This window comes from Sebastes fasciatus, chromosome 16 (genome assembly GCF_043250625.1).
Source record: "Sebastes fasciatus isolate fSebFas1 chromosome 16, fSebFas1.pri, whole genome shotgun sequence".
In the NCBI taxonomy this organism is placed as follows: Eukaryota; Metazoa; Chordata; class Actinopteri; order Perciformes; family Sebastidae; genus Sebastes; species Sebastes fasciatus.
This window is the reverse complement of record NC_133810.1, coordinates 8392649-8419235: the sequence shown is the minus strand read 5'-3', so window position 1 is coordinate 8419235 and position 26587 is coordinate 8392649. Positions and strand designations below refer to the sequence as shown.

Genomic DNA, 26587 nt, shown 5'->3' with positions numbered 1-26587 from the left:
TTTTACAACATGCTTCACAATAAGTTAAGAGGGTTACATGTCAAACAAAAATACATCATACAGAGTTTCACACAGTGACTTCATAAGTAGATTGGTGAGTAAAATGTTTTAGAGAAAAACAAAAATTACAAACACAAATCATAATTTGACACTATAACTTGGATGATTTAGTCTGATAATCAGCCGCGCTCTCTCCATTTTCAGCTTCCTTTTCTTTTTTTCCTCTTCTCCTGTTTGAACATTGAGAGAACATTTAGCGACAGTGTAACAGCAGTGACATTAAAGGTCATTGATTAACTATAGGTGTCTTCGAAACACTACAAACAGCTCCGTCATGTTGCACGTGTAAGAGCAACACAACTTTTATGAGGCAGCATTGAAGTTAAAAGCATGCATTAAAACTATCTGCACTGAAATATTTATCTCATTTATTTGCATTTCATTAGTTTCTCCTAGTGATATAAAGTGGTATAACTGATCTGGCATATTTCATTTTTTCTTAAAGGTCCAGTGTGTAGGATCTGGCGGTATCTAGCGGGGAGGTGAGGAGATTACAATCAACTGAAGTCTCTCTCGTGTGCCAAGCGTGTTGGAGAGCCACGGTGGCCGGCCTAAAAACGTGAATGGCCCTCTCTAGAGCCATCTGGAGCAGAGCCAGTGCGTAGAGTGTGTGTGTACATGAGCAGTTAGTGATGAAGCAAGAGAGAGAGAGAGATCGGCGGAGACGAGAGCGAGTAACGTTATCGACTCCAGCCCAAGCAGGGAAAGTTAACACAGTTTGGTTTGTCCGGCTACTGTAGAAACATGGTGGACTGGATATAAACAGCTCATTCTATCTTAACAAAACACAACGATTCTTATTTTCAGGTGATTATACACTAAAGAAAACATACTACTTTTATATTCCATTTCTGCCAATAGATTATCGAGGACTACAAGAGTCACGCGAGTTTTCAAAGACACACCAAAGCGTCTTGTTATCTCTCCGAGGGAGATCTGCATCCATTCCTCTCCTTCCCACTTCCGTGTGAGTATGCATATGACATGCCAGGTGACAGCCAATCAGAGAGCCTGTAACATCCCGTGTGGCTAATTTGCATTCATCGCCTCGTTTTACAATCTGAAGGGGGTCACGTTAAAGCTAAATTGGGAAGCTCGATGATTTAGCAAATCCAATAGCTAATGGGTTTAGTAAAAGCAGCAAGGAAATAGTAATGCAAATTGGAAAAGAAGTTGCCCTTTTAAATGCCTGATTAAAAGCTGTATTCTTAATTCAATTTGTGAATCTAGTTATTTATTTCTCTTTTTAAACTGAATTTTCAAATAAAATTTAAATTACATTAATTCATTAATGTATCATTTAAAAATGTTGTACTTATTGACTGTTTTATTGTGTTTTTGTGAATCTTTTTTTAATTTGAACTATTTATTGATGGATTATATATTTCATTTGTAAATTCTTTTTATAATTTCTTCTTTTTAATGCCCATTAAAATGTCAAATAATGAATTACATTGAATTTAGTCCATTTATTCATAGAAATCCATTTTTAAATATATTTAGAGTCTTGTGGGAGGTTGTTGAAAGCAACATTGCAAGAAACTCAAACTCAATTTATCTCAAAGCTATAGACAGAAAAGAAATCATAGACATAGTTAACAAGTGCAAGAATAAAACATCTACTGATTTGAATGGAATCGATATGACGATAGTCAAGAAAGTCATTGACAGTATTGCAAACCCCCTAACCTACATTTGTAACTTATCATTCATAACTGGCACATTTCCACATAAAATGAAAACTGCTAAAGTTATTCCACTATATAAAACTGGGGACAAACATAATTTCACTAATTACAGGCCTGTATCTTTACTTTGCCAGTTCTCTAAAATATTGGAGAAACTGTTCATTGGAAGATTAGATAACTTCATTGACAAGCACCATTTACTGACAGACAGTCAATACGGGTTCAGAGCAAACAGATCAACAGCAATGGCATTAATGGAGCTAACAGAAGAAATAACCAGTTGTATTGATAACAAGAAGTATGCGGTAGGAGTATTTATAGATTTAAAAAAAGCATTTGACACCATTGATCATGATATATTATTCAATAAAATGGAAAGGTATGGTATAAGAGGGGTAGTGCTGAACTGGTTGAGAAGTTATATAGGAAACAGGCAGCAGTACGTGCAAATAGGGGACTACAAATCAACATGCTCAGGTATTACTTGTGGGGTCCCGCAGGGATCAGTATTGGGTCCAAAATTGTTTATTATGTATATAAATGACATAGGTAGGGTATCAAGGACACTGAATTTAGTTTTATTTGCAGATGACACAAATATTTTTTGTTCTGGGGAAAATCTGCAGCAGCTTTTGGAGGTGGCCACAACAGAAATCAGAAAATTGCAACGGTGGTTTGACAGAAATAAATTGTCATTAAATTTGGACAAAACTAAATTTATGTTATTTGGAAACCAAAAAATAGACATACCAGTACAAATGATAATAGATGATGTGACTATTGAAAGAGTATATGTAAATAAATTTCTGGGTGTAATACTGGACCACAAAATCTGCTGGAAACCTCAGATAAATTATGTAAGAACAAAGCTGGCAAAGAGCATAGCAGTCTTAGGGAAAACAAGACACACACTGGATCATAAATCATTGCACATTCTGTATTCTTCACTTGTATCACCATATATGAATTACTGTGTAGAAGTTTGGGGTAACACTTATAAAAGCAACCTACAACCATTATGCATACTACAGAAGAGAGCAATCAGGATAGTAAATAATGTGGGATATAGAGAACACACGAACACACTGTTTTTGAAGTCACATGCATTGAAATTTATGGATTTAGTCAAATTTAAAACCGCAATAATTATGTTTAAAGCAAGACATAATTCACTTCCGGGCAATATTCAAAAAATGTTTTGTGACAGGGAGGGGGGTTATAATTTAAGAGGAAAATCTAATTTTAAAAAGCATTTTGTTCGTACAAAAAAGAAGAGTATGTGTATTTCAGTTTGTGGGGTGGATTTGTGGAATGGGTTAGGTGATGGGTTGAAGGGGAGCACAAATATAAATCAATTTAAAAAGCTATACAAGAAAGATATTTTTGGGAGGTACATGGTTGAAGAAGAGTTGTGTTAAAGGTTGGTTATATACTTTTTAACTGCGGATGTATTTGTGGGTTGTAAATAAATGTGGGATGCTGTTCATATATTCAACTTGGGATGTAAATAAATCTGAGATAGTTTTTATATTATATTATCATTCTATGATATATGAGTTAATAGAGGAGAAGTGAGAAAGGGGTAGGGTAATATAAGTTTTTCTTCTACCTACTCCTTTTCGGACACTATAACTCTTGTTTTGTTTGTTATTATTTTGTATCTGTTTTTAGTTATTATATGTTCGAAATAAAGTCTTTCATTCATTCATTCATTCATTCATTCATTCATTCATTCATTCATAATAGATCCCCCTAAATGTTACACACTGGTCCTTTAATTGTGATCATATAATAGTGAAAGAGGACTTCGAACTGAACTTGTAACTGAAGCAACTTAGTGACAGACATTTTATTGAAAGCCAATCGTAAAGCTGCGACCTTTGCTGTGGCTACATCTGTGCAGATAGTGTTTATCAAATGTTAAAAATAAAAAGTAGCTTACCTCAGCTTGTGTAAAAATGTCCTGTGGAGCCTCTATATTATTACTCTTGGCAGCATCTCTCAGTATGGCCTCAGCCTCCTTCACTCTTCCCTGATAGAGCAGCCAGCGAGGAGACTCTGGGACTAACCTGGAGAGTTGAAACACAGGGATACAACAATATCAGCACACACACACAGACGCAGGACTAACCACACCAGTCTCTAAGGGACTCCAGTCTGATCTCAAGCGTACAGCTGATAGGTATGTGGTTTGTTTACATGACGTAACAGAAAGTGCATATTTAACGGATTCAGTGTTATCTTGTTGGTTTCTTATTCTGTCAATAAGAAGACACAGCAAGGTGGATATTATTCATCAATACCATAACTTAGTTCTGTGTTATTATGAGAAACAAATGGCCACCAGTGGTTCAGTGAGCCTTTGCAAATTACATTTTTGGGTACGACTTCCTTGAAGTTCTTACTTGCAGGTTCCTTTGCAATATAAATTGTTATATACTTCATGTAAGAAGTGTAAAGGTTGCTTTATAAGAGGGCAAGCTGAAATACAATCAATGAATATTCTTACCACCATAAAGGGATGTAGATGTGGACTCAGTCTGCATAGGATAATATCAGTGACATATATGTTTATCAATATTCAAGTAAAAGTTTATCATTTTCTAATGTCGAATTTTGCTCTTTTGTTATTTACAGGTACTTATAATAAGGTTCTTCCTTACATCCTCATGGGAAGTCTCACAATTGCCTCCTCTGTGGTGAACTTCTTCCTTCCGGAGACCCTCAATAGAGATCTTCCAGAAAGAGTGGAGCAGATGCAAGAATGTCAGGGGTAGGTGCATTTCACTTAGGTCACGAGTTCACATATCTTCCAGGAAACCATTGCAAAATTGTTTTACAACAAACTTGATTAGATAAGTCTTGGACTAACTCAGTCACATAATGAAATAGCGTAGAAGTTAAAGTGATTTTAGTACTCGTCCTAGAAAGAGCTTTACAGGGAAAAAAATACAAGAATTCATAAAATGGTAAAGATTGGTTGACTTACTGATATAATGATGCATATCTTCTTCTGTTTTGCTTGCTCCGTAGTATGGCTATCTTCAAACTTCAAATTCAAAAAGAAACATATGCCTAGTTTTAACCATTCAAAATAAAAACTTAAAGCACATGAAAGAAATTAAGTAGTAGAGTAGAAAATATAAATATGTCCACTTCCATTTATTCATCTGTGGTGTTGCTCATCTGCTATTTTTGCCATATAGTTTCTTTCGATTACAGGTTATGCAATGGACCCAAAAAGAGGAAATATGTAGACGATGAAGGAAGGAGGAACCTACCCATACAACGTGAGACCAAACCTGATATGCAGACTCCGTAGTTGTTATCAATGGCCTTGCTTCAAAGAAAGAAGAAAACAATTCTCTTATTTGAAAGTAATAATCTGAAAATAAAATCCAAAACATGCACAGTGGGATCCAAACGTCCACTGACAAGAACTGTTGGGGTTTTTTTAATCATTTTTTTAAACTCTTTATTTTTGTACTCAGTTGATGTTTACTAATACAAGAGCATTTTTTTATCTTTAAATGTTTGTATGAAATTGAAATACATGTTTAATTGGTCTAAAACTTTTGTCACACAATACAAATAATTAAAATATGAACATATGAACCCTCCCAACACACAGAGTTGTTTTTGTCTTTTAACAAAAAAATAATCCTGATTCTAATAATAATCCTGAATTAATGTTTCTAAATGTGTTATCGTTGTTGCTCCGAGTGAAAAGAGGTTAAAGCTCCAGTTGGTAACTTTGAGCAAATATGGTTAAAAAAAAATATTTTCATAAAACGGTCACTTTATCCTGACAATAGTTCATGATGCAGAGAATCTGTGATTAAAAATCATGTTCCTCTGCCTCCTCCTATAGTGCTCTTCATGACATTGTCAATCAGAGAAAAGGCAAACAAATCAGGCAGGGAGATGAAAAAAACAAGGTCAGGTAAACAAGAAAATCCAAAAACAGGAGGATAACGCAGGACAGATGAAACTGTATATAAGAAGTGGACGTGGACTGTGACGTCACGTCACCTATTTATTGGTTTGTGGACTGCGGTTTTGAAGCCTCGAATTTGGCATTTTGACCGTCGCAGAAGTGACACGAGACGGTGGAGCTAAGTACGTTGAATAAGACATTTTCAAGCAACCAAAATGTTACAATTAACTTGTGAACTGAAAACACACTGTGAGGGTTAAAGTTCTAAGACGAAAACACGTACAACTCCCAGACCATCTAAAGCATCCCCTGCTTTATGATCTATTTGACTCTAAATGGGACCATAATTTACTAAATGAACATCATGCTGTATTGAAGAAGACTTGAAACTAGCGATTGAGACCATAAACTCATGTTTACAATGTTTACTGAGGTAATAAATCAAGTGAGAGGTAGTATCATTTTCTCATAGACTTCTATACAAACAGACTTCTTTTTGCAACCAGAGGAGTCGCCCCCTGCTGGCTGTTAGAAAGAATGCAAGTTTAAGGCACTTCAGCATTGGCTTCACTTTTCAGACCTCGGAGTTTGCCACTGGGTGAAACCAATCCACGCAGAGCAGACAATAAAACTGCCGGGAAAACACACAAAAGCAGGAAGTGAAGTGGTCTGAAACAAGAGGAGAGATGAGTAGCAAAATAAAAAAGGAAACACCAAACATGAATGAATGAAAACAACGACCTAACCAAGGAGGCAGGGCAGGCTGTATCAGCACCCTCTCCACATGCAGCTGATTCCAAGCCAAACCCACACGTGCCACAGTGTCACACTTTTTTTTTAAGCTCTCTGTAACTGTGTAACTTCCCAGCAGGTGAAGCTGGGGTATATAAACCAAAAACCCAGGTTAATGAATCATATGCATGTCATAGAGCAGTAGAGCTTTATCTCTCTTGTGCCTATCAGTACTGACGTAGTGTCTGCTTGTCTTTTTTCCTTCTTTTCTTTTTTAAATATCACAGATTTTGGTAAGGTAATGACCACCTTAAAAATTAGAGATTATGACAGCATCACATCTTTTCTTGGAACTTGGGGACCCTTTCAGCGAAGGATTTTTTTAGCACTGGCCATCAGCATCCTCCCAAATGGGTTTTTTGCCGGCTATATAGTATTTGGAGGTGTTACACCTCCTCACGAGTGCTACATCCCTGAAAACTACAGCATCAGTGAGATGTGGAGAAATGTGACGGTCCCAGTAGAGACGGTCGATGGCATTGCAAAGCGCAGCTCTTGCTCAAGGCTTAACCTGGAAATTGTCAGAAGCTACTCTCAAAATAACATCATCCCAAATGTGGATGTGAATGTGAGTGACATTCCTTTGGAGAGCTGTCTGGACGGGTGGACATACAGCAAAGAAATCTACCAGTCAACCATCGTCACTGAGGTGAGCAATAAGTCATCAACTAATTTCCCTTTGAACATGGTTTCCACATAAGAAATTGTATTTAGTAGTCTTTTTGTGTCTAGTTTTCAGGGAGCCAAAAGTTAATATAATCAACTATAAAAAAAAGACTTACCATAGCACCATTTCTTTTTCAGTTTGCATAAGTTCATATTTTAGTATCCATTATTCAGTGACCAGTTACACTGTGTAGGAGAGCTTGTTGAAGTAGAAAATATTAGTAACAACCAAGTTAAGTGATTTTATATTATGGTTGCACCAGCTGTTCCTAAACTCAGACTTAGCCTAGTTATAATTTAAATGATTAATGAGTGGAGATTAAACATCACTAAATAGCAAAAACTGTGTGACGATTAAAGGTACTAATGCTGTTATTTCTAGGAGTTATAGTACCGTCTGTGAGATTACTGCTAATTATGCTGCTGCTGTTTAATTGTTGACACTATTGCACTAAGCTACTGATAACATTACTGCTACTAATAATAAGACTGATCGTACTATTAGTGTGACTAATACGACTGATACTTCGAGTACTAGACTGTGGATATTGCTACTGTTTTATAATATTATTACACGGCTTTGTTGAATACTCTTCTGATTGGTTAATCAAGACGTTCTACGGTCTGTTATTTCTTTATAGCAGACCGTTGCTATCTATAACAGACTGTTGCTATGGGCACAGTTCTGATGTCGTACTCTGGCGGACCGTTTTTGTGTCAAATTATTGATTTCTTAAATAAGTAGAGGTGTAATAAGCAGGATAATGTACATTTGATTTTCACTGTTGATTTTGCAGTGGGACTTGGTATGTGAGAATGGATACAAATCTCCGCTGGCCACTTCCATCCATTACATTGGTGTGCTAGTGGGAGCGATTCTCTCAGGCCAGATGTCTGACAGGTCTGTACTGTACACAACTGTCTGCAAATTCACTACTTTACTAATTCACTGTTAGACATAAAGTAACTACAAACTGTATTTCTTCCACAGGTTTGGAAGGAGACCAGCACTCTTTCTCATGATGATTCTTCAGACTGTGGCGATCACGGCACAGATATTCTCGCCGAGCTGGGAGATCTTCACCTTCATTTTCTTCTTCGTGGGTGCAGGGGGATACTCCAACTATATCATTGCATTTGTGCTGGGTATGTTTTCCACTGAGGATCTCGAACATGCAATATTTGATACTGCTTGATGTGTTTAGGCTAATATATATCATAATGGCATCCCAACTTGTCACATACTGCCGCTTTGTCACGCCCCTTGGCGTCACCGGAGCGTATAGAAGCTAAGAGGAGAAACTCTGGTGCTTTTTTGACAATGGCCACTAGCGGTAGCGCTGCCGTCATTTTGCACTGAAAACGCAGATGAGTCCATGAGAAAGTGTCATACAAAATGCGCAGGAAGAGACACACACCAAGCAGTTGGGAGGGGGGTGGATGGGTCCAACAAACACAGAGCTTTCTTCCAGGAGACCGCTGTTTCAGTCTTGTGCGCCATGTTAGCGTTCACAAAGTTCACTGTCATTTTCACTGTACAAACGTAGTAGTTTTAAGCCCAACCATGTAGTTCCTAAACCTAACTATAGTGGTATTTGTGGTGGAATTTCTGATACGCAAGTTAACTCAATAGGAAGGAAGAGACCCCGGAGCTGTTGATGTCTTACACAGAAGGTTTATTGAAGCTTGATCAAGGAGCAATTGTCAGGTCTCCACCATTGAAGTGCTCTCTGCGTGAAGGCCTCACAACTCTGCCCTTCCTCCCTGGTGCTCAGTGTTTTACCCTTATCATGTTTTGACTTACTCGATTCCTCTGGCATCTCTGACCCTGGTTGCCCCAGCGACTGGCTCTATGGTCCCCACTACAGACACAGCTGTACAGATAACGGTGGCTCCCCTAGACAGGACTCCAACCCAATAATGTCAACAGAGGGACACTCTGAGAAACACTCTGACCCTACCAAGGAGAGAGGAATTAATAGCGAATTCTATCACAGTTTTGATGCCAAAAAGTGACGCCAAGAGACTATGTAATGAGCTGAAATGGGAAAACGTTGGCAGCTGATTGTATCTTGGATGAAAACCTTGTGTTTGTTGGACCCATCCACCACCCCGTCCGCCCGCCTTTATGGTACGTGTCCACAGGATCCGTCCTTTCAACGCTTCCCATTCATTGTCTACGTAGGTAGCCGTGCAATGCATTCTGGTAGCGTATCGTTACGTTTCGAGAGACGGACCATTACGTTGGCCGCTCCTAATTTGCTCCTAATTTCAAGTTGAGGTCTAGGCTACTTTATGCAAATCAGGGGCGTCAAGTATGACTCGCCACCACTGGAAACTCCCGAGAAAGTTTTAAACTAACCATTGTGTGGATCTACAATGAAGTCTCAGGTTTATATTGATAAATTCTCATCTAATTTGTTAAACCTACAGGTACAGAAATTCTGAGCCCAAAATCCAGGGTGGCCTTCTGCTCCCTTGGGGTTTTTATGGCCTCAGCTTTGGGTTACATGGCATTGCCAGCTGCGGCTTACTTCCTCCGTGATTGGTGGATGCTGCTGATTCCCATGGCGGCCTCTAGCCTGATCTACATCCCTCTATGGTGGTAAGAATATTCATCAATCCATTATCTATAACCGCTTATCCTATTCAGGGTCACGGGGGGGCTGGATCCGATCCCAGCTGACATTGGGTGAAGGCCGGGTACACCATGGACAGGTCGCCAGACTATCACAGGGCTGACACATAGATAAAGACAACCATTCACGCTCACATTCACACCTACGCGCAATTTAGAGTCAACAACTAACCTAACCTGCATGTCTTTGGACTGTGGGAGGAAGCCGTAAAACCCGGAGAAAACCCACGCTTACACGGGTTTGTACCACTGCACCACCGTGCAGCCCCATCCTCCATATGGTTTTCCCTTAAAAGTAAATATTGCTAAAATGGTTTGCATTTGGTCAACAGTTTGCTCTAAATGCTGGTGTGTCCAGACCCCTTAGAGTTATGGTTAAGGACCACAGACTGGTTTGGTTTGTTGGACGTAGTCCTGCGTCTGTGTATATGTGCTGATATTGTTGTATCCCTGTGATTCAACTCTCCAGGTTAGTCCCAGAGTCTCCTCGCTGGCTGCTCTATCAGGGGAGAGTGGAGGAGGCTGAGGCCATCCTGAGAGATGCTGCCAAGAGTAATAATATAGAGGCTCCACAGGACATTTTTACACAAGCTGAGGTAAGCTACTTTTTATTTTTAACACGAGATCCTGAAATACTAATTAATTTAAGATAAAATAAAACCATTTATAGGCTCAGTGTTGTATTTCAGGTTAGCCTGTTTTTGTGGCAGCAACAAGTGTTGAAATTTGCCCGTCTGTGTGGTATTTTGGTGCTCAGTTTAGACGGCATGTGGGGCTAGTCCTTGAAGTCAGAGGAGGTTGCTGCTCCTCTATTTTTCAAGAGGGAGATCAAAATATAAAAAAGAGTAATTGGTTGTGGCAGGGCTCATGTTTCATTTACACAGATTCAGGATTGGACCTTTCACGTTTAATTGTTGCAACCGTTTCTTCTTGTTTTTTTCCCCAGATCGACGATGCACTGGCTATGAAAGACAAGAAATACAACATTTTGGTTATCACGAGCAGCTGCAACATGTTCTCTGTTACATTACTGTGTTCATTTCTGTGGTACGTTTACGACGTCCTCACGACATAAATCCTTAAAGCATCAAAATAATATAATAATATGATACGATAATGGTCACCCTTTACACAACTCATGCAAGAATTATTACAGATGCATCCAAAATTGTTTGGCTTTGGTTAAGATGTCTGGTTTCTCCCATCCTATGTGTTGTTTTGAATGTCTCTGCAGGATCATCATCACAATGGGCTACTATGCTTTAGTACTCAACACTTCAAACCTGCACGGCGACCCGTACATAAACTGCTTCTTGTCTGCCGTGGTAGAAGTGCCGGCATACATAATTGCCTTGTTACTTCTCCAGTTCTGCTCCAGGCACTTCTGCCAATCTTCTACACTCTTCCTTGGAGGCGTTATGATCCTCTGTGTTCACCTCATCCCAGTAGGTAATGATCAACGACTTTAGCTCCTGAAGCTTATGTTGATTTAGGGACATTTTGTGGCTTTTTGTTTGACTTTTTCAGTGTTGTAATTAAAGTTTTTTTCTTTTTATTTCCTTAGATTTACAGATTGTGCCTGTGATTCTTGAGATATTGGGGAAATTCGGCATGACATCTGCATTTTGTGTGGTGTACACCGTCACATCAGAGCTCTTCCCCACTGTAATCAGAAATACAGCAATGGGGTGTTGCTCCATGGCTGCTCGCATTGGAACCATCATGTCCCCCTTTGTCATTTATCTGGGTAAGGATATTTGGTTTTCCATTTTGAGCATTAATCCAGTGCCAGGGCAATTTCTCTGCCCAAATAGTTTGTCATTATTAGACACCACAGTGGTTTGCAGGGATCTGCAGCAGCAGCTAAAATTGCCGTGAGCTCGAATGACCCCGAAACATGAAACTTGGCCCAATAACTGGACATGATGTGCAAGTGCTCCCCGAGAAATAAGACTCCAATCGGCCACATGGTGGCGCTGTAATTAACGCCAAAGAACGCGATTTTGGAAAGGCCACATCCCTCACACCAAAAGTCTGATTGACTTGAAATTTGACATGCATGTCCAGCTCCGTGTGCTCTACAAAAAATCCTCTTGAACCACTAAAGTCCACCTGACTAGACTTTCCGCCATTCTGAATTTTTTGAAAAACACATTTTTGACATCTTCGCCTAAATTGCAGGTCCGATTGCTACCAAATTTTCTGTTTGTCATTATTGGACCAAACTTATCAAAGTTATTAAAGTGGGGTGGGTGGTGGTGGTGGTCTAATGGATGGGTGGGTCAATAAAACACAGGACTTTCGCCTTGGAGACCGCTGTTCGTGTCCAGTGTGAAACCACAAGTTAAAGTTGATTTGTCACATAACTTCCGTACTTACTGTAAGTTACAGCATTTCCATTATTATTTTAATCCAAACCCCGATCTTTGCCTAAACCTAAGTGGTTTTTTAAAATGTATTGTGACAAGTTTCTTATTTATGTCAACAATCATTGTACAGGAGGCATAGTTACTATGATTTTTTTTTAATCAAAATTGCACCTACAGTACAGGTGTACAAATAACTCAAAGGCTACCTTGCATCTTTTTTTGCAGGACAATACTACAAGGCACTCCCATACATGTTGATGGGAGGTTTCGCTCTTTGTGGTGCCTTCTTATGTTTGCTGCTGCCAGAAACTTATAGGAGGACTTTACCAGAGACCATATCACAAATGCAGCTGATATGCGGGTGAGTTAACAAGTTGCTTCAGTGACATCAAAGTCATCTTCCACTACTATATGATCAAAATTAAGAAACATTTTTAAATTTTATGCCAGATCATTATTAGGTCAGGAGAAGCTCTTTATACTTCTGTCTGTCACTAGGAGAAATGAATGAAATGCAATCTCTATGCTTTAACTTAAATGTACAGAGGACAGACCAAAATGAATTGGTTAGCCTTTACCTACTGTATCTTATATTTTATGTTACAGTGTATCCCGTGAGGCCCTTTGTGAACTGTTTCATAAAAGTGTTTAATAATTTATTATTTTGTTGCTCTTACATGTGCAACATGACAGGCTGTTTTGTAGTGTTTCGAGGAAACCTATAGTTAACTACTGACCTTTAACGTTACTGCTGTTACACTGTCGCTAAATGTTCTCTCAATGTTCAAACAGGAGAAGAGGAAAAAAAGAAAAGGAAGCTGAAAATGGAGAGAGCGCAGCTGATTATCAGAGTAAATCAACCAAGTTATAGTGTCAAGTTATGAATGCATTTGTATTTTTGTTTTTTTCTCTAAAGCATTTTACTCACCTATTTGCTTATGAAGATTTTTTGTTTTTATGTGAAATTCTGTTTTATGTATTTTTGTTTTGAAATGTCCTATATTATAACTTGCATATTTCGAAGTATGTTGTCAACCTGTTTTTAAAAAATGATCCATAAAAACAATTTTAATTTTTTACTTTTTGACACAAAAAGCTGCATTTTTATATGTTTTATATCATTAGATTGAGGAGCTTAGTTGTGTTTGTTAAAGCATGTGCATGTTTTGAAAAAATTATAAATGACTCAGTATCAAATTAGTATATGTTAAAAACCATCAGAACAAGAATAAATGACAAAGAGTTGACAACACAAGGTGTAGCACTTAGATGTTGCTGAACTTTTTTCATGTCCAACGTTTTTATGCTGTTATGTTCCCAGTTTTATGTGATCAAGGCATTTGTTACATGCTCATCTTCAAGCTGATTTTTTTCTATATTAAGTAAAAATGAAGTAAAATCCTTAAAGATCCCCTCGACTCAAAAATGTGTTTTCCTTATGTTTATGTCCCCTAAAATGTCTGACCTTTACTCATCTGACTTGTATCTGTGCAAAGTTTGTCACTAGAGACGTGTTTTCACATTCCTCTACTGAAGGGGGAGATGTCTGTGCACTTCCCTAAAATCTGAGATTCAAACGTACCCCGGGCAAACCACGTTTGGTATGAAAAGTCAGAAAAAAAAGATCTAAAAAAAAGGCCAAAAAAATGTCTGAAAAGAAAGATCTGAAAAATGTCGCACAAAAAAAGTCTGAAAAAAAAGTCTGAAAAATGTCTGAAAAAAAGTCAGAAAAAATGTCAGAAAAAAAAGATCTGAAAAGTGTCTGAAAAAAAAGGTCTGGAAAAAGTCTGAAAAAAAAGGTCTGAAAAAGCCTGAAAAAAAGATCTGAAATATGTCGGACAAAAAAAGTCAGAAGAAAAAGATCTATAAAAAAGGCCAAAAAGACTGAAAAATGTCGGACAAAAAAAAGGCCAAAAAAAGTCTGAAAAAAAGATCTGAAAAATGTCGGACAAAAAAGTCTGAAAAAAAAGATCTGAAAAATGTCGGACAAAAAAAGTCTGAAAAAAAAGATCTGAAAAATGTCGGACAAAAAAGTCTGAAAAAAAAAATCGGAAAAAATGTCTGAAAAGAAAGATCTAAAAAAAAGGCCAAAAAAAGTCTGAAAAAAAAGATCTGAAAAATGTCGGACAAAAAAGTCTGAAAAAAAAGATCTGGAAAAATGTCCGACAAAAAAGGCCAAAAAAAGTCTGAAAAAAAAGATCTGAAAAAATGTCTGAAAAAAAAAAGATGCTTGTTTTCCTCCAGTGTGTGAAATCTTGCAGATGCCGTTAGGAGCACCTACTTCAGCTTTAAGTGCCTGTCCTTTGTAAATGCAGGCAGTCTTTTTCTGTTTTGTTTATATATGCACTAATAGAGAAATGTGTATTTTAGAGGTAGAAGTGTTTATGCAGTTAGAATTAAAGTGGTATTTATGCTAAGCCGAGGTTTATTGTGTTATTTTTGTTAAATGCAATTTAAAAACAGTGGTTGACTGGTAGATTTCTTTGCTGTATGTCCACCCATCCAGACAGCTTTCCAAAGGAATGTCACTCACATTCACGTCTACATTTGGGATGATGTTATTTTGAGAGTAGCGCCTGACAATTTCCAGGTTAAGCCTTGCGCAAGAGCTACGCTTTGCAATGCCATCGACCATTTCCAATGGGATAGTCACATTTCTCCACATCTCACTGATGCTGTAGTTTTCAGGGATGTAGCACGTGTGAGGAGGTGTATCACATACAAATACTATATAGAGGCCAACAAACCCATTTGGAAGGATGCTGATGGCCAGTGCTAAAAAAAATCCTTCGCTGAAAGGGTCCCCAAGATCCAAGAAAAGATGTGATGCTGTCATAATCTCTAATTTTTAAACCGCCCATTTCCTTACCAAAATCTGTGATATGTAAAAAAAAAAAAAAGAGAGAGAAGGAAATAAGACAAGCAGACACTACGTCAGTACTGATAGGCACGAGAGAGTGTGCTCTGCTGCTGTATCACACATCTCCATAAAGCTGAGTTCATGTTTTTATATATGTCAGCTTCACCTGCTGGGAAGTTACACAGTTACAGTACATCCAACCATCCATTATACAACCCTTATCCTATTCAAGGTTGCAGGTGGACACTGGGCTCATCACATGTCTGACACATGGAGACAGACACTAAAACCAAAAGTCAACAATTAACCTAACAGGCATGTCTTTGAACTGCGGGAGGAAGTCGGAGAACCCAGAGCAAGGCGATAGCAAGGCCTTAATAGTGATAGGCTGGCCTACCTGACCAAATCTGGTGTCAGAGCATCATAACAGATTGAAACCTAATTGGTGATGGCGCACAATGTCACAGATTACATTTACTGGTGACGGCGCACCTTGACACAGATGAAAACATTATCAGTTGCAAATATGAAAACATAAGCCTTTTGGTAACGGCATACCTTGACGCGGATGAAAACATTATCGGTGACATATATGAAAACATTAGCTTATTGGTGACGGTGCGCCTTGACACAGATGAAAACATTAGCCTATTGGTGACGCCGCACCTTAAAACAGATGAAAACATTAGCCTATTGGTGATGCCAAACCTTGACACGGATGAAAACATTAGCCTATTGGAGACGGCGCACCTTGACACAGATGAAAACATTATCAGTGATGGCGCAACCGCACATTGACATTATTCATGTCTGCGCATAGGCCTTATAAACACAAGTGTGTAGGTTGATTATTAGCCAGATAAATAATAAATAAGTTGTACTTACATCAGAGGCGCACCCTCTGCTTATTGATGATGGAGATATCATGGCGATAGGTGAATGGCAAATTGCTCCAAAGCATACAAAACTTGGTCTTCCTCCTTCTGTAGGTCTGCAAGGACAGAGGCTGACCTTGGAGGATGGGTATCGGTGTAGCGGGATCTCTAAGCGGTCATTGCTTCATAACAGGGCATTGTCTTTTTAAAGTGACATTGGGATTGATGTCGGAGTCGAACTGGCTGAGGCAGAGGTGCAATGGTGGAAGACAGACTGGAGAGTGGCGTCAGCAGGCTGAAGTGGCAGTCAAGCAGGCAGAAGATCCTGGGACACAGGGAGGCCTGGAGTGCGAACTACCACGGTAGCTGAGAAAATGACCTGGCAACGACAGGGAGGAAAGCCAGGGTTGAAATACTGTGGTGTTGATGAGAAGATTGCTGACATGTGTGTGCAGAGCAGAGTGAGTTGATTGACAGCAGGTGTGCAGGTAGATTGAGCCCAGGTTGACGGCAGGACAGGCACTCAAACAGAGAGAGCCATGGACATGGAAGACAAGAGGAGTGGGGAACACAAGGGAGAAGGAGACACAAGAGACACTAGGAAACAAGCCTACTAGGCCTATTTGAGAGCACTGCCATGTCAGTTATGCTGTGCCCAAAGACCACATATATGCACTTGACTGTATCATAAAACTTCCTCACCTCTTGTATCTTCACACAATCATTACGGATCAAGTTTAGATTGTGAGAGGCCGTTGGCTCCTTGGCAGCAATTCAGCACACAGCTCAACAAAAAGTTGTGAATCACTTAAAACTCCATATATAACTCCTTCAGGACCAGTCTTTCTGATCTCACTCCGTGCCCAAGGCCTAGAAATGACCAAAAAGTGTGTTTGGCACGCTCCCGATGCACTTGTCTGCGATCTGGCCCCACTGTATGTAGTTTTCACTTTTATTGTCAACCCTGCTACAATATGACAGCCTCTACTGCCGTTCTTATCGAGCTATTTTTATATTATAATTTGTTTTATCTTCATCTCGATGTTCCTACCTGTGTTAAACTGAAAGTTAAATGTGACAAGATGGATATTTTGAAGAGAAAAAAGTGCGTCTTGAGTTGGGAGTGAGAATGTGTTGCATTGTGAAGTTGTGGTGGCTCTCCCGATAAACAAATGACAAAAAAGATTAAATTTCACAATAGAAATCAGTGCATTATATTTGACTTGGCATCAAATTAAACTTAAAAACTTTATTTCAATTGTCATATACATACAGCCACATACATGAAATTTGACATCTGCATTCAACCCATCCTAATCATTCAGGAGCAGAAGGCTGCTGTAAAGCACCCGGCGAGCAATTTGGGGTTAAGTGTCTCGCTCAAGGACACTTTACCATGCAAACAGAAGGAGTCAGGGATTGATCCTCCAACCTTTGTGATTAAGGGATAACCCACTCTTGCCGCTGAGCCACAGCCGCCCCGCTTACCTGAATGAATGAATGAATGAATGAGATGACTCTACACAGACATAGAAAAGCAGCAGCTTCGTGTTGTTATAAAGCCTCAGATTTATAGCAAAATATATAAAGTAAATAAATGCAATCGGTCACGGAAAACAATAATAATCCATCAATACAGCCTAATTTGCACAGGTTTCTTATTATTAAAGCTCCTCTATGTTAAAAAAAAAATACTCTGCTATGATTAATATCGTGTTTAACATGGTTTTCCCACATAAAAAGTAAAACAAAAACTCTGAAAAGGGGCTGGAAGGACATCCACTCTTTCTCCCTCATTGAGAAATTATAGATCTATGTATATTCAAATATTCAAATCACAGGCCTCGCACCCCGCCCACCACTGTTGCCTGTGCAGTGCGCATTAAGATGCCTAGCGTTAGAGAGAGTCAGCCTTACATGTTTGGGCCTCATTCAGACCCAGGCTCAGATAAGGAGTCTGTTGTGCACCAAAATCGGCGACTAGCAGACGTATCACAATGCTGAGTGTAGTTAGCATCTTTAATTTGTTTATGTTTGTGAGCTTGTAACTGACAGTAGTTGGTACAGTGCTATTTGTTGTGAAACATAAAATAATATATAGTGGGATGTTTTGGTAGATAGTAGAAGGAAGCTCCTGGGTCCAGATTACATCCAAAGCTGCACACTCTACCATGTTTGCTGTCAAAATGTTTCGCTATGCTAATGTAAACTCTCGTTTTCTGTACTGACAAGTCTGCTCTGTGCTGGAGGTTTCTGGTTTCTTTGCTGGTATTTGCACATTAGAAAGCGATTGGCTAATTTGTGAAATACCAAACGTGGTTTGCCCGGGGTACGTTTGAATCTCAGATTTTAGGGAATCTGCTCCTTCAGTAGAGGAATGTGAAAATACGTCTCTAGTGACAAACTTTGTACAGATACAAGTCAGAAGAGTAAAGGTCAGACATTTTAGGGGACATAAACATAAGGAAAACACATTTTTGAGTCAAGGGGATGTTTAAGGATTTTACTACATTTTGTCACAATATAGAAAAAAATCAGCTTGAAGATGAGCATGTAACAAATGCCTTGATCACATACAACTGGGAACAAAACAGCATAAAAACTTTGGACATGAAAAAAGTTTCTTCTGCATTTTCATAGAAACATCTTTTATGAATAAACAAAAGTGCATTACCTTGTTTTCCCTTAGTTCTGCAACATCTAAGCTCTACACCTTGTGTTGTCAACTCTTTGTCATTTAATCTTGTTCTGATGGGTTTTAACATATTAGAATTTGATACTGAGTCATTTATAATTTTCTCAAAAAATGCACATGCTTTAACAAACAAAACTAAGCTCCTCAATCTAACGATATAAAACATATAAAATATGCAGCTTTCTGTGTCAAAAAGTACAAAATTAAAATTGTTTTTATGGATCATTTTATTAAAAACAGGTTGACAACGTACTTCGAAATATGCAAGATATAATATAGGACATTTCAAAACAAAAATACATAAAACTGAATTTCACATAAAACCAAATATCTTCATAAGCAAATAGGTGAGTAAAATGCTTTATAGAAAAAAACTAAAATACAAATGCATTCATAACTTGACACTATAACTTGGTTGATTTACTCTGATAATCAGCTGCGCTCTCTCCATTTTCAGCTTCCTTTTCTTTTTTTCCTCTTCTCCTGTTTGAACATTGAGAGAACATTTAGCAACAGTGTAACAGCAGTAACGTTAAAGGTCAGTGGTTAACTATAGGTTTCCTCGAAACACTACAAAACAGCCTGTCATGTTGCACATGTAAGAGCAACAAAATAATAAATTATTAAACACTTTTATGAAACAGTTCACAAAGGGCCTCACGGGATACACTGTAACATAAAATATAAGATACAGTAGGTAAAGGCTAACCAATTCATTTTGGTCTCTCCTCTGTTCATTTAAGTTAAAGCATAGAGATTGCATTTCATTCATTTCTCCTAGTGACAGACAGAAGTATAAAGAGCTTTTCCTGACCTAATAATGATCTGGCATAAAATGTAAAAAACGTTTCTAAATTTTGATCATATAGTAGTGGAAGATGACTTTGATGTCACTGAAGCAACTTGTTAACTCACCCGCATATCAGCTGCATTTGTGATATGGTCTCTGGTAAAGTCCTCCTATAAGTTTCTGGCAGCAGCAAACATAAGAAGGCACCACAAAGAGCGAAACCTCCCATCAACATGTATGGGAGTGCCTTGTAGTATTGTCCTGCAAAAAAAGATGCAAGGTAGCCTTTGAGTTATTTGTACACCTGTACTGTAGGTGCAATTTTGATTAAAAAAAAAACCATAGTAACTATGCCTCCTGTACAATGATTGTTGACATAAATAAGAAACTTGTCACAATACATTTTAAAAAACTACTTAGGTTTAGGCAAAGATCGGGGTTTGGATTAAAATAATAATGGAAATGCTGTTACTTACAGTAAGTACGGAAGTTATGTGACAAATCAACTTTAACTTGTGGTTTCACACTGGACACGAACAGCGGTCTCCAAGGCGAAAGTCCTGTGTTTTATTGACCCACCCATCCATTAGAACACCACCACCACCCACCCCACTTTAATAACTTTGATAAGTTTGGTCCAATAATGACAAACAGAAAATTTGGTAGCAATCGGACCTGCAGTTTAGGCGAAGATGTCAAAAATGTGTTTTTCAAAAAATTCAGAATGGCGGAAAGTCTAGTCAGGTGGACTTTAGTGGTTCAAGAGGATTCTTTGTAGAGCACACGGAGCTGGACATGCATGTCAAATTTCAAGTCAATCAGACTTTTGGTGTGAGGGATGTGGCCTTTCCAAAATCGCGTTCTTTGGCGTTAATTACAGCGCCACCGTGTGGCCGATTGGAGTCTTATTTCTCGGGGAGCACTTGCACATCATGTCCAGTTATTGGGCCATGTTTCATGTTTCGGGGTCATTCGAGCTCACGGCAATTTTAGCTGCTGCTGCAGACCCCTGCAAACCACTTTGGGGTTTGTACCCTAATAATGACAAACTATTTGGGCAGAGAAATTGCCCTGGCACTGGATAAATGCTCAAAATGGAAAACTAAATATCCTTACCCAGATAAATGACAAAGGGGGACATGATGGTTCCAATGCGAGCAGCCATGGAGCAACACCCCATTGCTGTATTTCTGATTACAGTGGGGAAGAGCTCTGATGTGACGGTGTACACCACACAAAATGCAGATGTCATGCCGAATTTCCCCAATAGCTCAAGAATAACAGGCACAATCTGTAAATCTATGGAAATAAAAACAAAAAACTTTAATTACAACACTGAAAAAGTCAAACAAAAAGCCACAAAATGTCCCTAAATCAACATAAGCTTCAGGAGCTAAAGTCTTTGAGCATTACCTACTGGGATGAGGTGAACACAAAGGATCATAACACCTCCAAGGAAGAGTGTAGAAGATTGGCAGAAGTGCCTGGAGCAGAACTGGAGAAGTAACAAGGCAAATATGTAAGCCGGCACTTCTACCATGGCAGAAAAGAAGCAGTTTATGTACGGGTCGCCGTGCAGGTTTGAAGTGTTGAGGAGTAAAGCAAAGTAGCCCATTGTGATGATGATCCTGCAGAGACATTCAAAACAACACATAGGATGGGAGAAACCAGACATCTTAACCAAAGCCAAACAATTTTGGGTGCATCTGTAATAATTCTTGCATGAGTTGTGTAAAGGGTGACCATTATCGTATCATATTATTATATTATTTTGATGCTTTAAGGATTTATGTCGTGAGGACGTCGTAAACGTACCACAGAAATGAACACAGTAATATAACAGAGAACATGTTGCAGCTGCTCGTGATGACCAAAATGTTGTATTTCTTGTCTTTCATAGCCAGTGCATCGTCGATCTGGGAAAAACAAGAAGAAACGGTTGCAACAATTAAATGTGAAAGGTCCAATCCTGAATCTGTGTAAATGAAACATGAGCCCTGCCACAACCAATTACTCTTTTTTATATTTTGATCTCCCTCTTGAAAAATAGAGGAGCAGCAACCTCCTCTGACTTCAAGGACTAGCCTCACATGCCGTCTAAACTGAGCACCAAAATACCACACAGACGGGCAAATTTCTACACTTGTTGCTGCCACAAAAATAGGGCCCTATGAGGTATAATGAGTTAACAACAAAAACAGGCTAACCTGAAATACAACACTGAGCCTATAAATGGTTTTATTTTATCTTAAATTAATTAGTATTTCAGGACCTCGTGTTAAAAATAAAAAGTAGCTTACCTCAGCTTGTGTAAAAATGTCCTGTGGAGCCTCTATATTATTACTCTTGGCAGCATCTCTCAGTATGGCCTCAGCCTCCTCCACTCTCCCCTGATAGAGCAGCCAGCGAGGAGACTCTGGGACTAACCTGGAGAGTTGAATCACAGGGATACAACAATATCAACACATATACACTGACGCAGGACTACGTCCAACAAACCAAACCAGTCTGTGGTCCTTAACCATAACTCTAAGGGGTCTGGACACACCAGCATTCAGAGCAAACTGTTGACCAAATGCAAACCATTTTAGCAATATTTACTTTTAAGGGAAAACCATATGGAGGATGGGGCTGCACGGTGGTGCAGTGGTACAAACCCGTGTAAGCGTAGGTTTTCTCCGGGTTTTACGGCTTCCTCCCACAGTCCAAAGACATGCAGGTTAGGTTAGTTGTTGACTCTAAATTGCGCGTAGGTGTGAATGTGAGCGTGAATGGTTGTCTTTATCTATGTGTCAGCCCTGTGATAGTCTGGCGACCTGTCCATGGTGTACCCGGCCTACACCCAATGTCAGCTGGGATCGGCTCCAGCCCCCCCGTGACCCTGAATAGGATAAGCGGTTATAGATAATGGATTGATGAATATACGACTTCCTTGAAGTTCTTACTTGCAGGTTCCTTTGCAATATAAATTGTTTTATACTTCATGGAAGCAATGTAAATGTTGCTTTATAAGAGGGCAAGCTGAAATACAATATATGAATATTCTTACCACCATAGAGGGATGTAGATCAGGCTAGAGGCCGCCATGGGAATCAGCAGCATTCGCCAATCACGGAGGAAGTAAGCCGCAGCTGGCAATGCCATGTAACCCAAGGCTGAACCCATGAAAACCCCAAGGGAGCAGAAGGCCACTCTGGCTTTTGGGTTCAGAATTTCTGTACCTGTAGGTTTAGCAAATTAGATGAGAATTTATCAATATAAACCTGAGACAAATTTTTTGCAAGTCAGTTCTGTTCAGGCTAATTTTGTGTGAGATCATTGACCAAGTAATTTAATCTATGCATTCATCTGTGATTTGAAAGCCGGCGTTACACATTTGACATACTTGTACATATCTACAACAATATATATTTTTCACCTGGCCCCCAATCAGAACCAGAATATTTGTGGGAACAAGATTTTTTCCTTCCTTCCTTTGTGTTACCTACCAGCTCAGATGGGCCACTACCAGGGCGTCAAATACTGAGGCTTCGTCACGGCCGTCGGCGTGTGATACTGCCACAGAAGTCACCCTTTAGCGGCATTATAAGACGCACCGGGCCTTCCATTATCTAAAATGTAAACCCATCCGTGGTAATAGTAAATGCTCAGAGAAAGTGCGCCGGGAGTGTGGTGACGTAGTTTAAAGAGCGAAAAGACACACTTATGGTGAGTGTTTTTGGACGTGAGGGATCACCTCGCTTCCCAATATTGGACACTTGATGGGCTGCCACTAAGCACCTGATTGGATGAACACTTTCACTTGTGGGCTGCTGCTCCCAGCTTTCAAATCAGATCCAACGTGGCGGCTTGTTTGGAAACTTTTTTCTCGTATATTATGAAAATGGTTCACCGAAATGTGTTTCTGAAAACATTTTAGGCGAGAAATAAGCCATGCAGTTGCCGAATCTGTCTTCACTGTAGATCCACAATGGTTAGTTTAAAAATTTCTCAGGAGTTTCCAGTGGTGGCGAGTCATACTTGACGCCCCTGATTTGGATAAAGTAGCCTAGACCTCAACTTGAAATTAGGAGCAAATTAGGAGCGGCCAACGTAATGGTCCGTCTCTCGAAACGTAACGATACGCTACCAGAATGCATTGCATGACTGCCTACATAGACAATGAATGGGAAGCGTTGAAAGGACGGTTCCTGTGGACACGTACCACAAGGGCGGGTGGACGGGGTGGTGGATGGGTCCAACAAACACAAGGCTTTCATCCAAGAGACCGCTATTTATGTCCCGTGCGTTAAGTTTCACAATCACGATACAATCAGCTGCTCGTTCATGTCCCGTGTTCCAACGTTTTCTCATCTCAGCTCATTACATAGTCTCTTGGCGTCACTTTTTGGCATCAAAACTGTGATGGAATTTGCTATTAATTCCTCTCTCCTTGGTAGGGTCAGAGTGTTTCTCAGAGTGTCCCTCTGTTGACATTATTGGGTTGGAGTCCTGTCTAGGGGAGCCACCGTTATCTGTACAGCTGTGTCTGTAGTGGGGACCATAGAGCCAGTCGCTGGGGCAACCAGGGTCAGAGATGCCAGAGGAACCGAGTAAGTCAAAACATGATACGGGTAAAACACTGAGCACCGGGGAGGAAGGTCAGAGTTGTGAGGCCTTCACGCAGAGAGCACTTCAATGGTGGAGACCTGACAATTGCTCCTTGATCAAGCTTCAATAAAACATCTTTGTAAGACATCAACAGCTCCGGGGCCTCTTCCTTCCAGCGGTCTCCTGGAAGAAAGCTTTGTGTTTGTTGGACCCATTCACCCCCCTCCCAACTGCTTGGTGTGTGTCTCTCCCTGCGCATTTTGTATGACACTTTCTCATGGAATCATCGGCGTTTTCAGTCCAAAATGGCGGCAGCGCTACCGCTAGTGGCCATTGTCAAAAAAGCACCAGAGTTTCTCCTCTTAGTTCTATACGCTTCGGTGACGCCAATGGGCGTGACAATACGGCAGTATGTGACGAGTTGGGATGCCATTATGATATATATTAGCCTAAACACATCAAGCAGTATCAAATATTGCATGTTTGAAATCCTCAGTGGAAAACATACCCAGCACAAATGCAATGATACAGTTGGAGTATCCCCCTGCACCCACGAAGAAGAAAATGAAGGTGAAGATCTCCCAGCTAGGCGAGAATATCTGTGCTGTGATCGCCACAGTCTGAAGAATCATCATGAGAAAGAGTGCTGGTCTCCTTCCAAACCTGTGGAAGAAATACAGTTTGTAGTTACTTTATGTCTAACAGTGAATTAGTAAAGTAGTGAATTTGCAGACAGTTGTGTACAGTACAGACCTGTCAGACATCTGGCCTGAGAGAATCGCTCCCACTAGCACACCAATGTATTGGATGGAAGTGGCCAGCGGAGATTTGTATCCATTCTCACATACCAAGTCCCACTGCAAAATCAACAGTGAAAATCAAATGTACATTATCCTGCTTATTACACCTCTACTTATTTAAGAAATCAATAATTTGACACAAAAACGGTCCGCCACAGTACGACATCAGAACTGTGCCCATAGCAACAGTCTGTTATACATAGCAACGGTCTGCTATAAAGAAATAACAGACCGTAGAACGCCGTGATTAACCAATCAGAAGAGTATTCAACAAAGCCGTGTAATAATATTATAAAAGAATAGCAACATCCAAAGTCTAGTACTCGAAGTATCAGTCGTATTAGTCACACTAATAGTACGCATAGCAGTAATGTTATCAGTAGCTTAGTGCAATAGTGTCAACAATTAAACAGCAGCAGCATAATTAGCAGTACTCACAGAGACGGTACTATTACTCCTATAACAGCATTAGTATTAGTACCTTTAATCGTCACACAGTTTTTGCTATTTAGTGATGTTTAATCTCCACTCATTAATCATTTAAATTATAACTAGGCTAAGTCTGAGTTTAGGAACAGCTGGTGCAACCATAATATAAAATCACTTAACTTGGTTGTTACTAATATTTTCTACTTCAACAAGCTCTCCTACACAGTGTAACTGGTCACTGAATAATGGATACTAAAATATGAACTTATGCAAACTGAAAAAGAAATGGTGCTATGGTAAGTCTTTTTTTATAGTTGATTTTATTAACTTTTGGCTCCCTGAAAACTAGACACAAAAAGACTACTAAATACAATTTCTTATGTGGAAACCATGTTCAAAGGGAAATTAGTTGATGACTTATTGCTCACCTCAGTGACGATGGTTGACTGGTAGATTTCTTTGCTGTATGTCCACCCGTCCAGACAGCTCTCCAAAGGAATGTCACTCACATTCACATCCACATTTGGGATGATGTTATTTTGAGAGTAGCGCCTGACAATTTCCAGGTTAAGCCTTGAGCAAGAGCTGCGCTTTGCAATGCTATTGACCGTCTCCAATGGGACCGTAACATTTCTCCACATCTCACTGATGCTGTAGTTTTCAGGGATGTAGCACTCGTGAGGAGGTGTAACACCTCCAAATACTATATAGGAGCCAACAAACCCATTTGGGAGGATGCTGATGGCCAGTGCTAAAAAAATCCTTCGCTGAAAGGGTCCCCAAGTTCCAAGAAAAGATGTGATGCTGTCATAATCTCTAATTTTCAAGCTGCCCATTACCTTACCAAAATCGGTGATATTTAAAAAAGAAAAAAAGGAAAAAAGACAAGCAGACACTACGTCAGTACTGATAGGCACAAGAGAGATAAAGCTCTACTGCTCTATGACATGCATATGATTCATTAAACTGGGTTTTTGTTATATACCCCAGCTTCACCTGCTGGGAAGTTACACAGTTACAGAGAGCTTATAAAAAAAGTGTGACACTGTGGCACGTGTGGGTTTGGCTTGGAATCAGCTGCATGTGGAGAGGGTGCTGATACAGCCTGCCCTGCCTCCTTGGTTAGGTCGTTGTTTTTCATTCATTCATGTTTAGTGTTTCCTTTTTAATTTTGCTACTCATCTCTCCTCTTGTTTCAGACCACTTCGCTTTTGTGTGTTTTCCCGGCAGTTTTATTGTCTGCTCTGCGTGGATTGGTTTCACCCAATGGGCAACCTCTGGGTCTGAAAAGTGAAGCCAATGCTGAAGCGCCTTAAGCTTGCATTCTTACTAATAGCCAGCAGGGGGCGACTCAGCTGGTTGCAATAAAGAAGTCTGATTGTATTGAAGTCTATGAGA

At 39.6% G+C, this 26587-nt stretch overlaps 2 protein-coding genes across 5 annotated transcripts; one reads left to right on the top strand and one right to left on the bottom strand.

Moving 5' to 3' along the window:
• LOC141752210 (organic cation/carnitine transporter 2-like) lies at positions 1-26165 on the bottom strand. 3 transcript variants are annotated; one of them, XM_074609944.1, is made up of 10 exons: positions 25618-26165; positions 24714-24817; positions 24469-24623; positions 22420-22591; positions 21671-21797; positions 21186-21286; positions 20784-20998; positions 20487-20669; positions 19496-19631; positions 1-230 (listed from the first exon to the last, which is right to left on the bottom strand). In XM_074609944.1, the coding sequence occupies exons 1-10, from the start codon at positions 26023-26025 to the stop codon at positions 152-154; spliced, it is 1680 nt and encodes a 559-aa protein (XP_074466045.1). In that variant the 5' UTR covers positions 26026-26165; the 3' UTR covers positions 1-151. The 3 variants fall into 3 exon arrangements, with proteins under 3 accessions (XP_074466045.1, XP_074466046.1, XP_074466044.1); XM_074609945.1 differs by lacking the exon at positions 1-230 and adding an exon at positions 18379-19060 and having other exon boundaries at positions 19492-19631; positions 25618-26164; XM_074609943.1 differs by lacking the exon at positions 1-230 and adding an exon at positions 18379-19063 and having other exon boundaries at positions 25618-26163.
• On the top strand, positions 6132-13099 carry LOC141752209 (solute carrier family 22 member 4-like). Of its 2 annotated transcripts, none has more exons than XM_074609942.1 (10): positions 6132-7126; positions 7941-8044; positions 8135-8289; positions 9577-9748; positions 10251-10377; positions 10728-10828; positions 11016-11230; positions 11346-11528; positions 12376-12515; positions 12946-13090. In XM_074609942.1, exons 1-9 carry the CDS (start codon positions 6719-6721, stop codon positions 12513-12515), a joined length of 1605 nt encoding a protein of 534 aa, XP_074466043.1. In that variant the 5' UTR covers positions 6132-6718; the 3' UTR covers positions 12946-13090. The 2 variants fall into 2 exon arrangements, with proteins under 2 accessions (XP_074466043.1, XP_074466042.1); XM_074609941.1 differs by having other exon boundaries at positions 6140-7126; positions 12376-12511; positions 12943-13099.
• Positions 26166-26587: the final 422 nt, after the last annotated feature.